The sequence below is a fragment of the Drosophila montana genome, unplaced genomic scaffold (assembly GCF_035044405.1).
Source record: "Drosophila montana isolate Dmon_TW-CO22-7 unplaced genomic scaffold, ASM3504440v1 contig_3733_1, whole genome shotgun sequence".
NCBI classification, from domain to species: Eukaryota; Metazoa; Arthropoda; class Insecta; order Diptera; family Drosophilidae; genus Drosophila; species Drosophila montana.
This window is the reverse complement of record NW_026998620.1, coordinates 2,537,049-2,556,389: the sequence shown is the minus strand read 5'-3', so window position 1 is coordinate 2,556,389 and position 19,341 is coordinate 2,537,049. Positions and strand designations below refer to the sequence as shown.

At 40.6% G+C, this 19,341-nt stretch overlaps 4 protein-coding genes across 11 annotated transcripts in view; 2 read left to right on the top strand and 2 right to left on the bottom strand.

The window, feature by feature from the left end:
- Positions 1–17: 17 nt before the first annotated feature.
- GatA (glutamyl-tRNA(Gln) amidotransferase subunit A, mitochondrial) lies at positions 18–2,827 on the top strand. The gene is made up of 4 exons (XM_064693678.1): positions 18–173; positions 228–475; positions 535–777; positions 1,787–2,827. Exons 1-4 carry the CDS (start codon positions 141–143, stop codon positions 2,787–2,789), a joined length of 1,527 nt encoding a protein of 508 aa, XP_064549748.1. The 5' UTR covers positions 18–140; the 3' UTR covers positions 2,790–2,827.
- Positions 918–1,592, bottom strand: NP15.6 (NADH dehydrogenase [ubiquinone] 1 beta subcomplex subunit NP15.6). The gene has a single exon (XM_064693679.1). The coding sequence runs from the start codon at positions 1,499–1,501 to the stop codon at positions 1,040–1,042; it is 462 nt and encodes a 153-aa protein (XP_064549749.1). The 5' UTR covers positions 1,502–1,592; the 3' UTR covers positions 918–1,039.
- Positions 2,828–2,944: 117 nt separating the features above from the next.
- LOC135435993 (uncharacterized protein C2orf42 homolog) overlaps positions 2,945–19,341 on the top strand; it is a 44,931-nt gene continuing 28,534 nt past the window's right edge. The window contains exons 1-6 of one of the 3 annotated variants that reach the window (XM_064693345.1): positions 2,945–3,918; positions 3,976–4,602; positions 4,782–4,943; positions 5,012–5,176; positions 5,708–5,814; positions 8,571–8,720. In XM_064693345.1, the coding sequence (XP_064549415.1) occupies positions 2,983–3,918; positions 3,976–4,602; positions 4,782–4,943; positions 5,012–5,176; positions 5,708–5,812 (1,995 nt within the window). In that variant the 5' untranslated portion in view covers positions 2,945–2,982 and the 3' untranslated portion in view covers positions 5,813–5,814; positions 8,571–8,720. Of the gene's footprint in view, positions 3,919–3,975; positions 4,603–4,781; positions 4,944–5,011; positions 5,197–5,707; positions 5,815–8,570; positions 8,721–19,341 lie in introns of those variants that run through there. The other 2 variants (XM_064693346.1, XM_064693347.1) reach the window with 2 other exon arrangements.
- The window catches only part of Ptp99A (Protein tyrosine phosphatase 99A), a 150,835-nt gene continuing 137,410 nt past the window's right edge, over positions 5,917–19,341 (bottom strand). For 2 of the 6 annotated variants that reach the window (XM_064693338.1, XM_064693341.1), the window contains 6 exons: positions 11,584–11,873; positions 11,175–11,515; positions 10,947–11,113; positions 10,316–10,871; positions 9,980–10,248; positions 5,917–9,918 (listed from right to left, as the gene is read on the bottom strand). In XM_064693338.1, coding sequence (XP_064549408.1) covers positions 8,862–9,918; positions 9,980–10,248; positions 10,316–10,871; positions 10,947–11,113; positions 11,175–11,515; positions 11,584–11,873 — 2,680 coding nt within the window. In that variant the 3' untranslated portion in view covers positions 5,917–8,861. Of the gene's footprint in view, positions 9,919–9,979; positions 10,249–10,315; positions 10,872–10,946; positions 11,114–11,174; positions 11,516–11,583; positions 11,874–16,474; positions 16,876–19,341 lie in introns of those variants that run through there. The other 4 variants (XM_064693340.1, XM_064693342.1, XM_064693343.1 and 1 more) reach the window with 4 other exon arrangements.

Below are 19,341 nucleotides of genomic sequence, written 5' to 3'. Positions count from 1 at the left end.
ACAGGGTGTTGCCATAGGCACCCTGTGCATGCACACAGTTTTTAGATTGAATGCCTGAATTATTGTTTATAATGTGCGTTTTCTAAATAAAAGTTACTTGCTTAAGTTAAGGACCTTAGACTTTTGGATACTGCGTGAGCATGAGGCGTCACTTACAGCTGGGCATTAAACAGGTATGTGAAATGATCAAGTTTTGGAGCTGCCTTTTAAACGGATTCAACTTTCAGCTAACCGCCGGTTACATCAATGGCCAATTGTCGCCGCTGTCTGTGGCGGAGCAGGCGCTGCAGGATGCCAGCAACCTGAAGACGTTGAATGCCTTTGTGTGCATTGCAGACGAGCTGGCACTGCAGCAGGCCAAGGAGTCGGCGCAACGCTATGCGGAACAGCGATCCCTCGGCAGCCTGGATGGCGTCCCCATAGCTATTAAGGATAATTTCTGCACCAGCAAAGTGCCCACAACTTGCGCCTCCCGGTAGCCAGCTAAAGATCTGTTCGTTAAGCCAATATTGTTAAAGAAATGCTCTGTTACAGCACGCTCCAGGATTTTGTGCCGCCCTACGATGCGACTGTCTGTGCACGTTTGCGTGAAACCGGCGCCGTTTTGCTGGGCAAGACGAATATGGATCAATTTGCGATGGGCGCCGGCACAGTTGACTCCATTTATGGGCCAACCAAAAACATTTGGAGCGAGTCCTTTAGTGGCGACAATTGGCGCATAGCGGGCGGCAGTTCCGGCGGATCCGCGTCAGCTGTTGCAGCTGGTTTGTGTTATGCGTAAGTATTTTTTTTCAATTGTTTACATTTTGTTTGGTTCTCTCTAACCTCAAACTGCGACAGCCTTCAAAACAAAAGTGAAAAAACTCGCGTATATTTTTTGCGTAATGCACTTTTAAAACTGGCAGGCAAAACGATGATTTCGTGCCGAAATATGTTCGTTTATTTACGCACAGGAGACGCGTTCCAGCTGCGGGCAACAGCATTTTCCATTACATAACATTCGCTTACAAAACAAACTAAGGGTTAGAGCACTAATTGTTTAAATTATAATTTCCGTATCGCCGAGATCCTCGTCCGATGGCAGCACAATGCTAGCTGGGTCCACATAATTGGGGCTAACCAGATCGAGGCCCGCCTTTTCGCGGCGACGCAGCTCCAAGAATCCCTCGCGTTGTGCCCAGCTGCGCAGCTGTGTATCGGGCAAATACGACCAGTAGAACGTGCCCCAAACCAGGCAGAGTGTGACGGCAACGAAGAATGTTGATTTTGTTGCTTTCCGATCCTCCGTTTCGGACTTGTAATCAAAGCCATAGCTCATCCAGTTTTTCGGGCTGGGATTGGCAAAGTCTTCGGTTGTAACGCTGGCTGGTGCTGCGACAGTTTCATCCTTCTTGGGTGATGTTTTGATGCTGCGGGACAATCGTAGCGTGGCCGCCTGGTTTAGCGCTGCGGAACGCTGCAGCGCTATGGCACGGCTGGTTAGGCGAAAGAGCGCAGACATCGCTTGGGCACGCTACAAAATATTTGCAATTTCTCGTAAATGTTTTTAGTTTTGCGTTCGCTTTTGGCGCAGTGTGACCGTTTGCCAGCTGTCAGCTGTGCAGTTATCGAAAGCAGCAAGGCCAGCGATATATCGATATCTAAAGTAATTACAAGTGTTAATGATCGATGTTTAATTATCGAAGTGTAACGGAAAAAAGTTTAAATCAATTAACTTCATTTATACGTGTTCAATTTATTTGTGATCACCAACTTTATTGTTAAATTATTGTTTTTCTTGCTGCAGCGCAATTGGATCTGATACGGGCGGATCTACACGCAATCCCGCCTCTTATTGCGGCGTCGTGGGTCTTAAGCCCACTTATGGACTTTGTTCGCGCCATGGCCTAATACCGCTGGTCAATTCAATGGATGTGCCCGGCATATTAACGCGTTCGGTTAGCGATTGCGTTGAAGTGCTAAATGCTATTGCCGGACCGGATTCACTGGATTCCACGACCATACGACAGCCATACAAGAAGCTCCAATTGCCGGAAGTTGAGCAAATTGATTTGCGTTCCCTGCGCATAGGCATACCCAAAGAATATCACTGCGATGGACTTTCCACCGAAGTGCTAGAAACCTGGACCAAGGTGGCCGATTTGCTGGAGTGCGCCGGTGCCAGTGTGTGGCAGGTATCATTGCCCCACACAGCGGCCAGCATATTCGTCTACTCCATTCTGAATCAGTGCGAGGTGGCGAGCAATATGGCGCGGTACGATGGCATCGAGTATGGACACCGTGCCGACGATGAGCGCAGCACCGAACAGCTATATGCCCAGACTCGTGCCGAGGGCTTCAATCAAGTGGTCAAAACGCGCATATTGACGGGCAACTTTTTGCTGTTGCGCAAAAACTACGACCATTACTTTGAGAAGGCGTTGCGTGTGCGTCGTTTGATTGCCGAAGACTTTGCCAAGGTGTTTGAGGCGTCGTCAGCGAATGAGCAGGTGGACATACTGCTAACGCCGACAACGTTAAGTGAGGCGCCGCTTTACAAGGACTTCAGGGCACTTAGCAATCGCGATCAGTGCGCTGTGCAGGACTTTTGCACACAGCCAGCCAATATGGCAGGCATTCCAGCTGTCTCGATACCCGTGCGTTTGTCCAAAGCTGGCTTACCGCTCAGCCTGCAGCTGATGAGCAACAGCCTCAATGAACAGCTGCTGCTCACTGTGGCTCGCTGGATTGAGGCTCAGGTTGAATTTGATTGTCTAGAGAGTTTGCAGCGGCATACAGCGAGCTTGTGATTTGATAATTTAAAAAAAAAACCGAATTAAGATCTGTTTTGTACTGTTTTGTATAAACTGAACAATTAAATTGCATCAAATTTGAAAATTTGACTTGGCGCCTAAAGAAGCTTCTATTATCGATAATATTCAATACGATAGCTGTATCGATAGGTCAACCATGTTTCTCAAGTGATCTGGCAACACTGCGGCTATGACTAGCGAAACTAAATGTGCGGATTTAAAACAAATTCAGCGTCCCACATTACGCGGCTTGAGAAAATGTGCAAGTTGTGGCGCCATAAATGGCAGTCGTGCGCTCCTCTGCCGGAATACCACATGTCCGCAAAACAAGAATGTGCTCGATGGCGTACAACTCGTCTGCCGGCGAGCCGGCTGTGCCATCTATTCGGTGCGCACCAAAGAACGAGATCCGGAGGCGCAGCCGCGCAATTTCGTGTGCATTGAGGATGTGACGCTTTCGCTGCAACCGAATGCAGCTGTGGTGTCCAGCAAAGCCGTGTGCTATGTGGATGCATGCAAGGCCGACAACGATTGCCGGCACATAAAAGCCTGCCGGGAGGGACACGATCAGATGCCCAAAGCGCAGGTGTACACGGTGTCGCGCGAGGTGCTCTGGAATCTGAACATCAGTCTGGAGCAGAAGCAACAGCTCTGGCAGCAGTACAAGTCGGCCGAGGACCGGGAACAGCTGCCGGCGGTGCAGCGCCTAAACGCAACCACTTTTGTGGTCAAGTGCGAGTGCTCGAATACATTTCCAGCTGGGCAACTGCACGTGACGGCCCTTGCCAATGGACTGTCTACCAAGAAGGGCACATATGCGTGTGCCTGTCGCAAGCTAAAGATTATTGTCGAGCCGGACAACTCGCTGGTCATGCAGGACGAAATCTGTGACCATTTGCTGCTCGTGCTGGCCGGCATACTCAGTTCGCCACAGGGCAAAACAATCTATGGCAACTTTACTAGGAGCCTGCAAACATTTTGGATGCCCGACAAGCTGGAGACGCCACTGGGCGAGGCCACGCACGACGATTTGCATTTGAGCTTGAGCATCAACTTAAGCGGCGATATTGATCCTTCCGAAGATATATACATATTTGACGATGAATTCTGTGTGGCAGACACGGATGTAAGCTTGTTGCAGTCCCAACAAACTTCACAATTCTTATAAATATATATATTTTAGCTGCTGCCCATGCCGGAGGAGCTCTCGGATATTATTTACGATGTGAACACAACGCCTTCTTCCAATAGCACCTGCAGCAGTTTGGTCAACGACACACAGCTTTTGTCCAATTTCGATATATACGCTGAGCAGCAGCAGGACCAACATCTGGAGCTGACAGATTGCAATATTGAGCTAATGGATCAATATCAACTGACCGACCAAATTGATTTGTGCAGCGATGATATTGAGTTGCCGCTGGTTAGCGAACCCTTTAACATCTTGGCGCCTCAGCCCATCTATACAAAGGCGCCGCCAGCAGCCAACAATCAGCATCAGCTGCACGCCATAGAGCTGCCCACCATTGCGGTGGTCAAGAAGTCCGCTATCAAAGCTTCTGAAATTGTGGAGGAAGTCAAGACGCGCAAGCAACCGCCGCTGCCGGCAAAGCGTGCGCTCATCGTGAATGAGCCGACCTGCAAAACTGCTGCTGCTGAGACTGTGGGCGTGGCTGTGGAGCCGGCTCTGGCCTATCAGGCCTGGCTGGACTATGTGATAGAGCTGCTCAACGTATCCATCGAGCCCGATCCTACGGCTATGCAGGCAGTTAGCACGCGGCAGCTGCTCCAAAGCTTTCATGTGCACAAGGTGAGATTCATTGGGTGTGATCTCACGAATTTACTTAGATCCTTAAATATGAGTTCAAATAAGATCGAGGTGGTATTCGCCCAACCCTTGCGGTTTGCTTTGTGTGTAGATCATAAATAAGTCAGGACAAATAGTCTTATATATATCGAAAACATTTATCTGATATTAATGTATTTCAGGAAACATTTTCGCACTTTAGCAAGAGCTTCAGTGCGGGCATTAAGCGGCGTCCCTTGCACCAAGTTGCAGTCATCGAAGCCGGCAGACACAAAGGTCTCAGCAAGTATATCTGGCACTTTAGCGCCTCGCACACGGTGAAGCGCATCTTCAGCAGTCGCAATGTATGTATATTAAATGAATAAATTTAGATAGCTAATTGATGTTTCTGTTATATAATATATATAAATAGCTCAGCTTGCAGCTGGAGCGCTGCTTTGAACGCCATGCAGATGGACATTTTGTGCCCTATGTGCGACAGACTTCCACGCAGACAGCCGCACAGACCAAACAGCGCTTGGTGCATACCAAACTGAGGCTTTTTATGGTCAAAATGCTCTTCGATGTCGAGCAACAGGTGAAATTTAAAACTCATCTGTAATTTAAAACAACTGTAATTTATTGAATTCGGTTCGCAAACCTGACATTCCACATTAATGCAATCCGATTTTTGTTTGAACCTGGGCAATTAGAAATTAAACAACTTCATTTATTTTAAAAAATTGTATGGTTAGGTTAAATTTCCAGGAAATTCTTTTTAATGTTGGGTATAACCTACCCGTTCTACTGAAATCTGTTAGGAATATTATTTGCTCATATATTTATTTTCAAATACAATCTTCAAATAGGGTTAGACAAATTCAGTGGACAAAGTTTGGGGTTCAAATCCTCATGAAGACTGAAGACAAAATCAGAATGTATTCAAAAGATATATTTTCAATGTTCCAAAATGCTTTCGTTCAACAAAAATAATGTTCATTTCGGGTTAAGGCTCGAAGGTTTTTTGTGGCCAAGTGGAATGCCAGGTTGAAACGCCAGGAATGCCAGTTGTGTCCTAAGCTAAGCCCACAAAAGTAGCTTGTAATACCCTGTAATTTCTTGCTTGCAGATAAAAAGTGGCTTATATATCTCCTGGCTGCCCGACGTGTTGCCACGCAGCAGCTTTGGCCAGATGGATGTGGAATTTACGCTGGAAACGCGCGCTCCGCTTTAAATGTGAGTCTGAACGAAACAATTTAAATTAGATGTTCTTTATTTGTATTTCCATTCACTTTAGGTTTATAAGATTTTTCTTTTTGTTTTTGCATCCATATCAACTCTTCATTAGCTTATCCGTAACTTAAACTTATATTTTTTGCTTGTTTTTTTTTCAATTTTCTGTTTTTTCGAGATACTTTATCTTTTTCTTTGCTTCTACGCGAAGAAGCGTTCATTTTGTTTGCTACTCTTTAAACTTGCTTGACTCCATTTGCTGCACTTCTACTCTTCGCTTTTCTCGTTATCCTCTTTTTTGCTGCTACTCTGTAATTCCCTTTAAAAACTATGGGCTGCTTTCTGGTATCAACCCTTCGCTTTATGCTTAGCTCTAAAATCGTGGGTTATGCTTACTTCGGTTTTCGCTACATTTCAGCTTTTTTACTAAACTGTTTTCTTGTTTTGTTTTTTTTTTTTAATATTTTTGTATACGTTTTTATACGCTTAAGTTTGACATTCATCACATTTATAAATTGCATAACACCGTCAATTAGATAATATATATATATATATTAATTATATGATTTGTGAAGGTAGTTAGTCTTGGAAAGGTTTCCTTGCTCGAGAAGTGTGTGCAGTTTTCTTTTTTTTTTTCGAATATTTTTCTTTTTTTTCGGCTCTCTTCTTCACATTGGCTGGGAATAAACATATGCCAGGCCAGGTGCTGTCAAGATTGTTTGGCTGTCATTTACAAATATCCATTCATTCATTAAATATTTTCGTTTTTATTTTTAATAATACATGCTAATAACTACTTTGTGTTTTCATAGTTAAAATGCTTTAGTTTTTTGAAAATAATATGGGCTTTTCGTATGTATATTACAGATGAAGCATTCTAGTTTTGCCATGCTTTTTTTTTCTTTTGAGTTATGAGAATTTACAAGCCTTCTAGAGTTATACATATACATATGTAAAACGTTTCTTAAACATTTAATTTAATCCAAGTGCCTAGAGTTTTGCATAGCTCTATAACAAAAATAATTTCAAAAATTGGTCGTTAGGTTAAAGGTTTTTTTTTTTTAGTTTTCATCTAGAAATGCAGCTTTGATTTTTTTTTGGGCAAAATAATAGAGTAGAGTTTAATAATAGTTAGGCTGATAGTGATATCTATTAAATGTTGCAAGTTTTGGTATACCCGAAATCGAAAGCAATTTGATTGAAATCAAGTTTAGATACAATAATACATATTTAATATAAACAGTATACACCTGCTTAAGATAAAGTGTACAAAAAACCAGTCTTTAAAACATTTATGTTTTCTTTTTTTATCAGTAAATTACATACTTATATTCGCATTATACAAATGCATATAATCTTAAATATCGCTCAAATCTGGAGCCGATTGTGAATGGGGCGCACTCGAAGCATAATTGTGGGGGGAATATTCCAGAGAACCCAACTTTTTGCGTTTTACGGATTATACACACACACACATATATTTATATATATTTAAAGCGGACTGCTCTATACTATATACTATAAATATATATAGTTTTAAACTTGTGTAATCCATTTTAGCCTGGGACACGCATTAAATTACTTTTGAATCTGTACAAAATGGCATTGGACCATTTGAGGGGAAACACACTGTGCTCACAATTATTTTTTTTTTTTCAAATCTTATTTCTGGTGCGATTTTTCTCATGCTTACATATAAGAAAAACAATTTTCAATATTTTTGCAGTTTTCTTTTCTATTTTTTGTTTTTCCACACGACTTTATATTTTAGTAATACTTTTGCCTGCGCTACGATTTACACACAATTAGTTCTTAGATACTAAAGCAATTTCTTTTGTTTTGCAATGTTTTTTATTTATGTTTTTTTTTCGATTTTTTTTTTTACAATATTTATAGCGTGAATCTCGTCTTAAGCTTAGTTATTTTTCTCATTCTTTCATGCGTTTCTCTACATCTACGAGGCATACATATATTTACATTTGTGATGTGCTTTCTCTTTTTTTTTTTTAGTTAATTTAATTTAATTTAATTTTTTGTTATTTTTTTTTTGGATTTACAGTGATGCGTTGCTTGTTTAGGTGCTTCGAATAAATTTGAGAAAATATTTCTTGTGCCTTTGAAAATACATATACATATATATATATATATATGTATATATCTAGACATGACATTATCTATATGTATGCAAAATTTGTCGTAAATATGTTCATTTTCCTCTCTATTAAATTCGCATAATTTTCGCTACGATTATTTGTTGTCTTACTTTTTTTGTTGTTTTCTTTTGCTTTTGAAATCGTTGTGAAGAATTTTGAGCAGAATTAAACAGTTAACAGATTGTAGGACGGACATTGAATCAATTTAGCAAACAATATGACAATATTTAACGGTAACTGACCTTATATAAGAACCTGATTTGAACTCAATATTTTGAGCATGGCACAAACTTTCGATTTACTCGTACATAAAAACTAAATTAATTAAGGGCAATTTCTTCTTTTTTTTTTGTTTTGAGTTTTTCATTTTGGGAACTGTTTTAGCATTTTGTGCGTTCAACTACATTTAAACATTATTATGATATATATGCATATATATATATATATATTTTAATATATTTAATCATGTGCCTTGCTGCTAGTTTTTGCTTAATTGTCTATTTTATGTTTTGTTGCTTGCGACTACTTTTGAATACAATAATATAATTTTAAATTAAACATTGAATATATAAATAATCGATTGATTGGGTATTTATTTATAAACAGGACTTGAGAAGGACTCGAAAAGATATTTAAAACAATATATGGGTAAAAGTACAAATAAAAAGAAGAAGAACGTGTACAGCAATAAATAAATGTTAAATAATATGTAAAATAGGTTTAAGGACTCGCTTAATAAAACTAGGCAAATGTTTACAATAATTATATATTTAATTATGTTAAATTTTTTAATAATAATCATAATTATATATGTATATGTATATTTAGATTTAGTTGTATTTATATGCTAGCATTTATAAAATGATTTTTTTTTTGCAATTATTTGTAACATTAAATCTAAGCTACAATATCTAAGTTTTGAGCATCTGTGACTGCTGCCGGTTGTTGCAGGTTGTTGTTGTTGTTGTTGTTGTTGCACAAAGGTGTTGTCGTCGTCGTTGTTGTTGTTGTTGTTGCAGGTTGGAGCAATTCATCAACATGCGCGGGCAGCAGACAGTTGGCATTATCCGATTGTTGTTGTTGTTGTTGATGCGTGTTGTATTGTTGTTGCAATTGCGTTTGTTGTTGCATCAGCGCGAGCATTTGTTGTTGTTGATGTAGTTGTTGTTGTTGTTGTTGTTGGGCCAGTTCATCAGCATTAAGAGCAACAATTGGCGGCACATCAGCAGCATTATTAGTAACAGTGGTAAAATTAGCATTAGTATGGGTTAGATCAGTTGTAGGTGTTGTTGCTGTTGTTGGTGTTGTTGTTGGTGTAGGAATTGTTGTAGTTGTTGTTGTTGTTGGATTGGGCATGTCATTGCTGGGTGTGGGTGTGATGGATGATGGAGCAACTGCGGGTGGTAACAATGATGAGATGGGCAATAAGCTAGAATTAGTATTTGTTGTATTTGTGACTGTTGTTGTTGTTGTTGCAGTTGTTGCTGCAGTTGTTGTTTCGGTAATTGTTACTGTTGCATGACTATGACTAATGAGATTTGACTGCGGCTGTTGTTGTTGTAGCTGTTGTAGCTGTTGTGTTTCGTGTTGCATTTGCAGCTGCAGCAGCTGTTGTTGCTGCTGTGCCAGCAGCAGCTGTTGCTGTTGTTGTTGTTGATGTTGTTGGTGTATAACATTACCATTGCTGCATATTTTGCTATAGAGATCCGGCGTGGCCGTTGTCACATCCTCGAATTCGGTGCGCAGCGCCGTGCGCTTCAATAAACTGAGATTGCCAGGCAAATAGGACAGAATATTATAGATGAGACGTATATCCTCGCTGGAGGTCCAAACGCCGGGTCGCTTATTATGATATAGCTTGGCATACTGATACACATTCGCCGTATTGCAGTATTCCATCTCGATGGCCAGCGACGAGATGGCACAGAATGTGCACGCCTGTGCGCCGCCATATCTAACAAGGGATTACTTGGATTAGGATCATCATCGAGGTAAGGATTCACTTTTGGGCTCACCTGTCGACAACCACAATGGGTCCGTTGCGATAATCATTGCAGCGTTCGTGCACATCGACAATGAAATCGTAGATGCTATTCGGATTGGACATCTCCGGCCAGCTGGGGCAGTGCAGCATCTTGACGCTCAGCTCGTAGTCATCCTGTATGGATTGTATAACAAAATCGCGACTCACGTAGTCGCTTTTGTTTGTCTTGTTTAGGAATTTGACGCGATAATAATCGCTCTCGATGGGCGTGGCCTCGTCCGGCCAGAACTGCGCGAAGTTCTACAAAAGAAAAAGGAAATCTTGTCAGAGATTTGTCTTCGATGGAGCGGTTGCTCTTCACACTCACAATGTCGTCCAGCGAGGAGAGCAGGACAATGGTCTGCGCATTGTGGTCCCAGACCATTTGCCAGAAATCCTTTATCGTGTGCGTCATCGGATGTTGGGTGACAATAAAGTCGCGCAGACGCCGAAAGCCGTGCAGCCAGGATGCATTGATATAATCGCTGCCATCCTCGCCGGGCTTCGGTGTTAAATGCACGCGGCTGCCCTCGATGGGAAAGATGGCGCCGCGATTTTTGATCGAGTTCACCTGCTTCATGGCGGAGGCGATGTGTATGTCCTTTGTCTGGAATTGTATGATATTCTTGTACTGCTGCTCCAAGTAAGGTGTACAATTCTTGAGCTCCTCGATTTGCTCGGCCGGCAGATTGGTCTCGCCGGAGGCGATCGCCTCGACCAGAGCGTCGTGCAGGAATATATATTGCTCCTCGGTCTGGACGAGGAAATTGCGCTGGGCGCGTATGTGACGCAAAAAGCCAAACACATTCACAATGGACTTTTGCTGGATCTGCTTCAGCATGGCGTCCAGGACAATGTAGGTGCCAGTGCGACCGACGCCAGCGCTAAAAAGAGAAGAGATTACAATAAGCCGCTGTCAAGGAGGAGGAGGAGCTTCTCTTCTCTTCTCGCTGACTCACCTGCAGTGGACGACTATGGGACCCGCCTCGGCGGGATTGGCAGCCGAGGATTTCTTGATGAAGTTCAGCACGGGCAACGGATGATCCGGTGTGCCATGATCCGGCCAGTTGGTATAGTGATATTGATAGACAAGTTTCTCCAGATTGCACTGCTTCTTCTTCTTTAGCTATCGGAATCGAAATTGGAATTGAAATTGGAATCAAAGCGAAGCTGTGGCAGCTACAAACCTTCAGATGCTTAATTTGGAGCGTGCGCACCGTGTAGGTGGACATGACCTCCTCCTCGACCAGCTTGACCTGTATGACGCCGTAGGTCTCCACGCCATCCTTGGGCCAATACATATCACACTTGCGTCGGCCGCGCTCCACCAAATTGGTGATCATCACGATAATGGCCACGCGCTGCTCCCAGATCATCCGCCAGAAGCAATCGAAGGTATCCGGCAAGGGGCCCTGGGTGCCAATGAAGGCGTGCGCCTTCTGATAGCCATCAATGAAATTGGCATTGATATAGTCCAGATTCTTTTTCTGACCCGGCGTAGGATGCAAATGCACGCGACTGTGATCGTCTGTCGTTTTAGAGGAGCAAGAGAGGTGTTAGTAGAGTATTGAATACCCTGTAATTGCGCGTACTTACAGGCTGTTATGTTCAGATAGCGATTCTTGCGCTTATTCTCGGGATGCTGCGAGTGCTCACAGGCCAGATCGTCGCTGATGCATTCGTTCTGTATGGCTTCGTATTCCCGGCTAAAGCCAATATCCCCGTCCGCATGCAGCGAGGCCACGTGTTTGGCAAACTCATTTACCGGCACCGCGGCACGGATCTCATCGCCAATCTTCACGGGCACCTCCCAGTCCACCTGCGGGGCATTCGGATGATGCGGCGGATCGTCCAGATAGTAGTACGCCGCATGGAAGCACTTTCTGCTGAAATAAGTGCAACCACAAGAAGGTCGAATGTTAATTCTTTGAATTTCCTTTTATGTGGAGTATACATAATATGGAAATGTATGTGACAGGCAGAAGGAAGCATCCCGGACCCCATAAAGTATATATATTCTTGATCAGCATCAACAGCCGAGTCGATCTAGCCGTCTGTCTGTCCGTCCGTCTGAACGCAAGGATCTCATAACCTATAAGAGCTAGAGACTTGAAATTATTGGTGTAGGTCCTTTTAGTCCCCGCGCAGATTGAGTTTGTTGCCGATATTCGATAACTTGCCCCGTTTCCAAGTAATCGATAAAAATCGAAATATCGAAATCCTGTTTTTAGGCCAATTTCGGTAAATAATATGAGCTAGAGTCACCAAACTTTACATGTAGCTTCTAGAATAGTATATATATATCAAGTATCTTTCATTTTATACCTATGGCCTGTCGGAAGAAGAGGTTTTAGGGTATTCCCTAGCCGAGAGCTCCCGGCTAGAACCTCTTAATTGTTTTTAATAGATTAAAATTAAATGTTAGATTAAGTAGTAGTACATATATGGAGCTGGAAGTTGTGGCTAGGTTTAAGTTATTTTATAATCTAATATCGAACGAATGTTCATAATTGAAGCAGGCATTTTGGAGCCCATAGAACATATATGAAATATATATAATAGATCGGGACTTGGCTTTCAGTTGAAAAGCTCAAATGAAAAGTCTTCAAATTATATGGGAATACAAAAAAAATGGCATAGTGTTTCCTTGCCTAGACACCATATACATATGTGTTTTTAAAATTTTTAAAATTTAATTTCCGCCCTTTTTCCGCACGTTGGAGGTGAATATTTCGAAATGTTGCATAAACTTAAAAGTTTTAATTGGTAAATTAGGTTTAAAATTAGAAAAATCCTTTCTATACATATTTCTTGATAGATTTTTTAACTCCACATAGTACATACATAACTAACTCTCTTAAGCGGACACCTTAAGAGAGTTTAAGCGGGGTTGAATATGGGAGGAATGATTGTGGCCTGATTTATAATCCTTAATAAAGTTTCTTACTGTACAAGTCTATATAGGACCATGTACTTTCAGTCGTATTCAGCCCGAAGAATAGCTTCCTTTTCTTCATACAATTCAAGCACTCGTAATGCTCACGAAAATTCTACAAAAAACAAGCAACTAGCCCCGTTTTTCAAGCTGTCCACTTGAATAAAAAGAAATATATATATTTTATATTTTGTTTTTATTATTGGTCAAGCCCCAAGAAAGGAACTCGGCAAACAGAGAATTCAAGTATCAGAAGGCGGCAGCACAAAAGCGTACTTAGCGAGTATTTGGAATTAGTTGAAATTGTTGGAAATGGCAGGAAATTATGGAAAAGCAGGTGTCAGGTGAGCTCAGTGGGTGGAAAATGGAGAAGGGGGGGGGTAAGGGATGGGGGCAGGGGTAGTGAGTAGCTGGAGTGGCACTCAATGTGCTCAACGCGCTTTTAACTAAAATCAAAAATGCATAAATAATATGGCTGGCCAGAGAGGCAGGGAGGGGGAGAGGGAGAGTGAGAGGGAGGGAGGTAGGGTGTGCTGCTGCACTGAAGGACACTCGCGTAAGTCTGTGTGCGTTGGGCGCTTGGTCAACATTAACGGTATTTAGCTGCAGCGAGGCATAAACGAATTTTATTTACTTATTTCGTTTCGCTTTTTTTTTTTTTTTTTTGAATGGCAACTGAAACCCTCGCTGCAAATCTTGTTGAGTGACAATGATGCAGCTGCAGGTGAAGTGCAGCTGACGCAGGTTCATTCAACGAAATTTGAATGGCAATTGCAGCTGCTTACAAATTGAGGTTAAGTTTTCTAATTGGCTAAAGCGATTACAAGCAGCAAAAACTTTTGCCCCAAACCCAACTTGCACTTACACTGAAAACCCTATCTAGTATATAGTATAAAGAAAGCAAGTTTGTTTAACTTTTACAACTTGTTGGTTTTAGTTTAGAAAATACCTGTGCTAGGCTTGCCAGAAATTTGTCAACCCTTGTTGCTTACTCAAGAGTGCGATTTGCCTTTGTGTTGAGTCTTATCTCAGAGAGCTGATAACGCATTGTGCAGTTATGTGCAATATTGTTGCTAAATACTATTATTATCCAGATATATATAATAATATTTATTGATCATTTTATCAATCGAATAGGCGCCTCTTTGCTTACTTTTTGCAATCTTATTTATTCTGATGGCAACATAAAAGGCGTTGCCACCTGATAAAGAATTGCCCACGATCGTGACGTCACTAATTCCATTAAATTAAGTACTTTAAGGTACTTTCGTCTGCAGCTGTGCAGTAGACAAGAGAAAATTGCCCGGGCAGCGGGTCAAATGCATAAAATTGAAAATTAAAGTGGTATCTAAATTACCCTATGACAAAAATGAGTTTATCTTCAAATCTCACTTACTTCAATTTCTGTTAAATGTTTTAAGAGCACATGTTAAGCAATCTTCTTATTGTTTATTTTTTATTGCTCGTGAAGTGAGAACAGATTGTAAGAAAAGATTGCTGAAAGAATTATTTCAAAAATGCAAAATGTAAATTTTTTAATATTGTAAAGGTATTTTGGATTCTTGGTTTAGTTAAGCTATTCCGACTTATAACAAAGTTTTCATTATTGTGTTTCCCACGGAATTTGCCACGCCCGACTTTACTATATATCAAAATATATCAGATTGTGCATAAATCTTGCATTTATTTAGATTTGAAGTATTTCCATAAACATTTGGTTTGTATCCAAACATAAAACGAATAACTCAGCAGCTTTTCTCGAACGAGTAACGTAAATGTTGATGGCCTTAACAATGCGCCAAAGTATCTCTGGGTATCCAATAACTTTATCAGTCGTTAAAGCGCTTATCAACCACAGCAACAACAATAAGAAGATTGTGCTTGTGGAAAGTGCCCGACTAGGAACTACCCTGAACCCAGCATCGAGCTGGCGTTGCAATTATGCTAGAGTTTACTGGCCCTGGGAACAGTCCGTTGGCAATCCCCTCAATGGGTCTTATTTGTATGTGAGAATGTAATAGAAAGGCGATATTTGTGACGGACGGATAAGCAGTTATTGATGCTGCCGATGTATATGATTTGTGGCATCGAATATGCCTTCTTCTCAGTGTTTCAAACATTAGAAAAACAACATTCTACCCTTTAAACCCATTCACAATGAGTTCAGGGTACAGTTATAGCAGCAATAACATTTAACAGGCGCATTTTAAGATGCGAAATAACACAGACAACGTTCGGGTTCATTTTGTTTTTCTAGGCGTAACTTAAAGATACATACACACATACATATGTACACTTGTATATGTGTACATATATTTGTAAATACGTACATATGTGTGAATTTTGTGAATTTTGTTATTCAATGCCGCCGTATGTTGATCTTGTTGTTGTTGTTTTTTTATGGTTTGCTATTACGCACCAAATATTTATTATAGTTAAATACATATATTATAAGCGTAGTCACGATGTTCGTAAATCATAAAAACTAAGCATTTACGACCCTTTAAAGTTAGTACGCATACGTATATATAATACACAATTAAATTGCTCGTAAACTTTCAGAGAAAAACTGTTACATTTTTAATGTTTTTTACAGTCTATGTTTTCCCCCTACTTATTGTTGATTTCTTACTTAATAAACAAATCAAAAACACATTTGAAAGCTTTGATTTATGTTCAATAATTATAGGGCATACACCTGTTGTTATATAAATATATATTTTTTCTGTTATTTAAGTGCTTTTTCAGCTGAGTTTTTTGTATGAGTTAACAGTTAAGTGTTTCAAGGCTGTAAAGTGGTTTTTCACTAAACCGGTTTGCACCAGATTTAACGGTTTTTGTTTTTTAACTATATCAACTGAACCTTGAACCGAATCAGTTTCCCTGGAGCTGAACCTCAAGTTTAATTTCATATATGTATAAATATTTAAATATATTAAATATATATATTTTCATACATATTTATATGTTTCGTTTTTGAAAATTATGAATATGTAAGCAACGGATTATTCATCCCAAATACGCGGCATGGTTCGAGCGCCGCACCGAGCCCTGAACATAGTTATAGTCTAGGGTATTATAATTTTGTCATCAAATATGTAACGCATATAGAAAGACTTATTCAACCCCAACATTAACAGCCGACTCTCTCGTTTTTCAATAAATCTTCCAGCTTCACAATATGCCTTCATCTGCCTAAAAGGGTATTAAGTGTGCGGCGTGCCGAAAAAACCCTTTTTCTTTTGGCCTGATATAAGCTCAGCTTTTAGTTAGGGTATTGCTGCGGCGACTTTGTTACATTTCTTTTTGCTTGGTTTCTTTTGTCAACATCCGTTTTGTTTATTTATTTCTTATGCTTTTGGCAGCGTTTCAGTTCTACAATTGTTGTTGTGGCTCATTTGCTATGCATTCTTGTTGTTGATTGTTTTTGTCATAAAGTTGATCGGCAGATTCCGTTTTTCGTTGGGTGGTCGTGACCCCCTCCCCCCCTCCCAACCACTTATGCCCTGCACACGTGAGTGTGGGCCGCCAAATGGGGCGAAAAAAACTTACGTAAACCAATTTCCACGTTGCGATTTGCGGCGAACAAGCGGCGTCGCTGCCGACGCTGACAGCGGCGTTGTGCTGCTGCGCCGCTTTTCCCCGCCAGCTGCTGACATGCTGCTCATAACGATGATCGCTCAAAGTGTGGGCAGCAAAGGCGGCCGTGGAGGCGCGGCGACGCAGGTAGACAAAGCTTTGTTCTCAGCAAAGTTAAAATTGCATTGCACTTGTTGCGCCGTCTATTTGACCCCCTTGTTGTTGTTCTTGTTGTTGTTGTTGTTGCTGCTGCTGCTGCACACTTTTATTTACACAGAGAAAATTACGTCATATTGGCAACTGGGTGCGCAGTCGAGGGGCAGCCGCTCTGTCGCCAGGCACTTGCAAAATTATCTAGTACGCAATTGGCGCACACACACATATAATAACACACACACACGCACAGCTGTAATGTAAAAGCTAGACAACAAAACAAAAAGGAACAAAACTGACAGCTTATCGTGCCTTTTTTTTATGTTCTCTGCTTTGATAAGCACTGTTGTGGTTGTTGTTGTTGCTCTCTCTCTCTATCTCTAAAGCTCACGCGCGCATTTAACTACGGCAATTTTATGCACACCCTTCGCTCACTTGTTGATCGCGCGGTTCGATTATCAAAACGCAACTGAAATCCCAATTGACAGCTGGAGCAGCTGTATGCGCCATAGCAGCGCTCACACTGTTAATGTTAAACTCAATATGTTATGTGCTCTCTTGATCTCTGTTAGAGCGCGAAAGTGAGAGAGCTTTGGTCAGCTGTCAACACAAACAGCTGCGTGTGATAAGACACGCATATAACAGCGAGCTTACACAGCGCCTAGTTTTTAATGTTATCTCTCCTCGCTGCAAACTTGATGAGCGATAGTAGTTTTTTAGTAATTTTCTGTTATTGTTAAAAAATACTGGGCACAAAAATAAACCCCTCGTGGTTTCTGTTAACCATAAATTAAGCAATCAACTAATTGAATATCATAAATTTGAGTTTTGTAAACTATAGATAAATGTATTATTAATTATTGTCATAAAATTCCTTAATTAAATACTTTTAAAGACTGTTGTCATTAACAGCGCAAAGTAGTTCCCAACTTGTGCAATTTTCTGTTATTGTTTGAAAAAATACTGGGTACAAAATTAAACCCCTTGTTACTTCTGTTAACTTTGCGCTCATAAATAAAGCAATTAGGAAAACAATTTGAAAATCATCAATAGATAAGTGTATTGTTTGTCTAATTCACATAAGCAGAACAACAATTGTGGGGTTAAAGTTTATGATAACTTTTGTCAGTTGTTGTTGAAAGAAAAGCAGAATGTACATAGAAGTGAATGCCAAGTTAAAGTTGAAAAACTTTCAGCAGGAGTTCACTAAAGATTAAGAAAAATATATATGTAAAAAATAATAATAATGGGATACCTGTACACTGAGCGAAACTGATGAAGTGAAATCTTATACGGTCATATATTTAGCTTTAGCACAAGGGTTTCACACACAAAGACCTGAGCTTAACTTACCTTACTCCATTATTGACCCCAGCCCGAATTCCGCCCCCCTCCCACCTCGAATTGTACGTATACACGTGCTTCTAATATTTCTGCTCAACAACAAAAGGTTGGGCCAACAAAAAAAAAAAAATTTCGCATACGAAGCCAAAACAATTTCTTGCCAACATTTGTTGTTTTTTATTTTGCCGGGGCCAAAGGCAAAAGTTGGCGGAAAAACTCTTCGTCTGACCCCGCACGCACACACACACACACACACAGGGCATGGGGCCAAATAAAGCCCGCAAAACAATGTTGCCAAACTGCATAAAATATGAAACTACCAACAGGGAGGAAGGGAGAGAGAGAGAGAGAGAGTATGTGGAATGGCGAAGAAAAGACGGACATACATATGTATGCGTATTTGTGGGGCGAAAGTTTTTCCATTTTTGTTGCCATTTTGTTGTCCTTTTTTATTTTATATGTGGCGTCAAAATGTAAATAAAAATTGTTGTTATCGTTGACATATTTTTGTATTGTAACCAACAAATTGTTCCAATAAAAATCTCTTGAGTATTTTTTGCTGCTTCCTTCTGTTTTTTTTTCGTGGCATCAGCAGAAAAGTTGCGCGAACAAAAGTTAGAGTTGAACTATTGAAGAAAGTATTTCATACAAGCAATTGAGTTGAGCTCTTCAAATAGTTGAGACAAGCAGGCGTGGCATATGAGGGGGCGGCGCAGGAGAGAGTTGTGTAAAGGACTTGAATTCTGACAACAATTAAATAATAAATTGTTTTAGAAAAACAATTTAAGTGCTAACTAGTTTCAATATTATACTATAAAAGCACTACAAAAGTTCTTTTTATACAATATATAAATATATCCGTTAAAATATAATGCTCGCCCATTTTGTATCTTTCTCTTTTATTTCCCCTTTTTTATATCCCTGTATTCTCTTAACTCCTTATTCTGGACCAGTTTTGCAAGCGATCAGGCAGCACTGAGCAGCTCTGTGGGTAAGTTAAGTTGGCTGCGCCTAAATAAAACGACTCTGAGAACCAGTTAAGTTGGCTGCGCCTGGGATAGGTAGCTCTGCGAACAAGTTAAGTTGGCTGCGTCTAGTCTACCGCCGAGCTGCTTAAAAGATTAGTTCAAACATTTTGTGCCAAAAAGTCAATTAAAGTTTGAAAGTCACTGCTTTGAGCTTACAGTCTTAGAGTCACAAGCCAAATCGTTTGAAATAAACCATTTTCAACTGGCTTAAGCTCTTATATCATGCTGCCCGGTTAACTCAACTGACTGGATCACGTAGACAGCTCATCTGCCGTGGCATAAATATAGTTTCTACTTATCTTGAAATACTTAAAA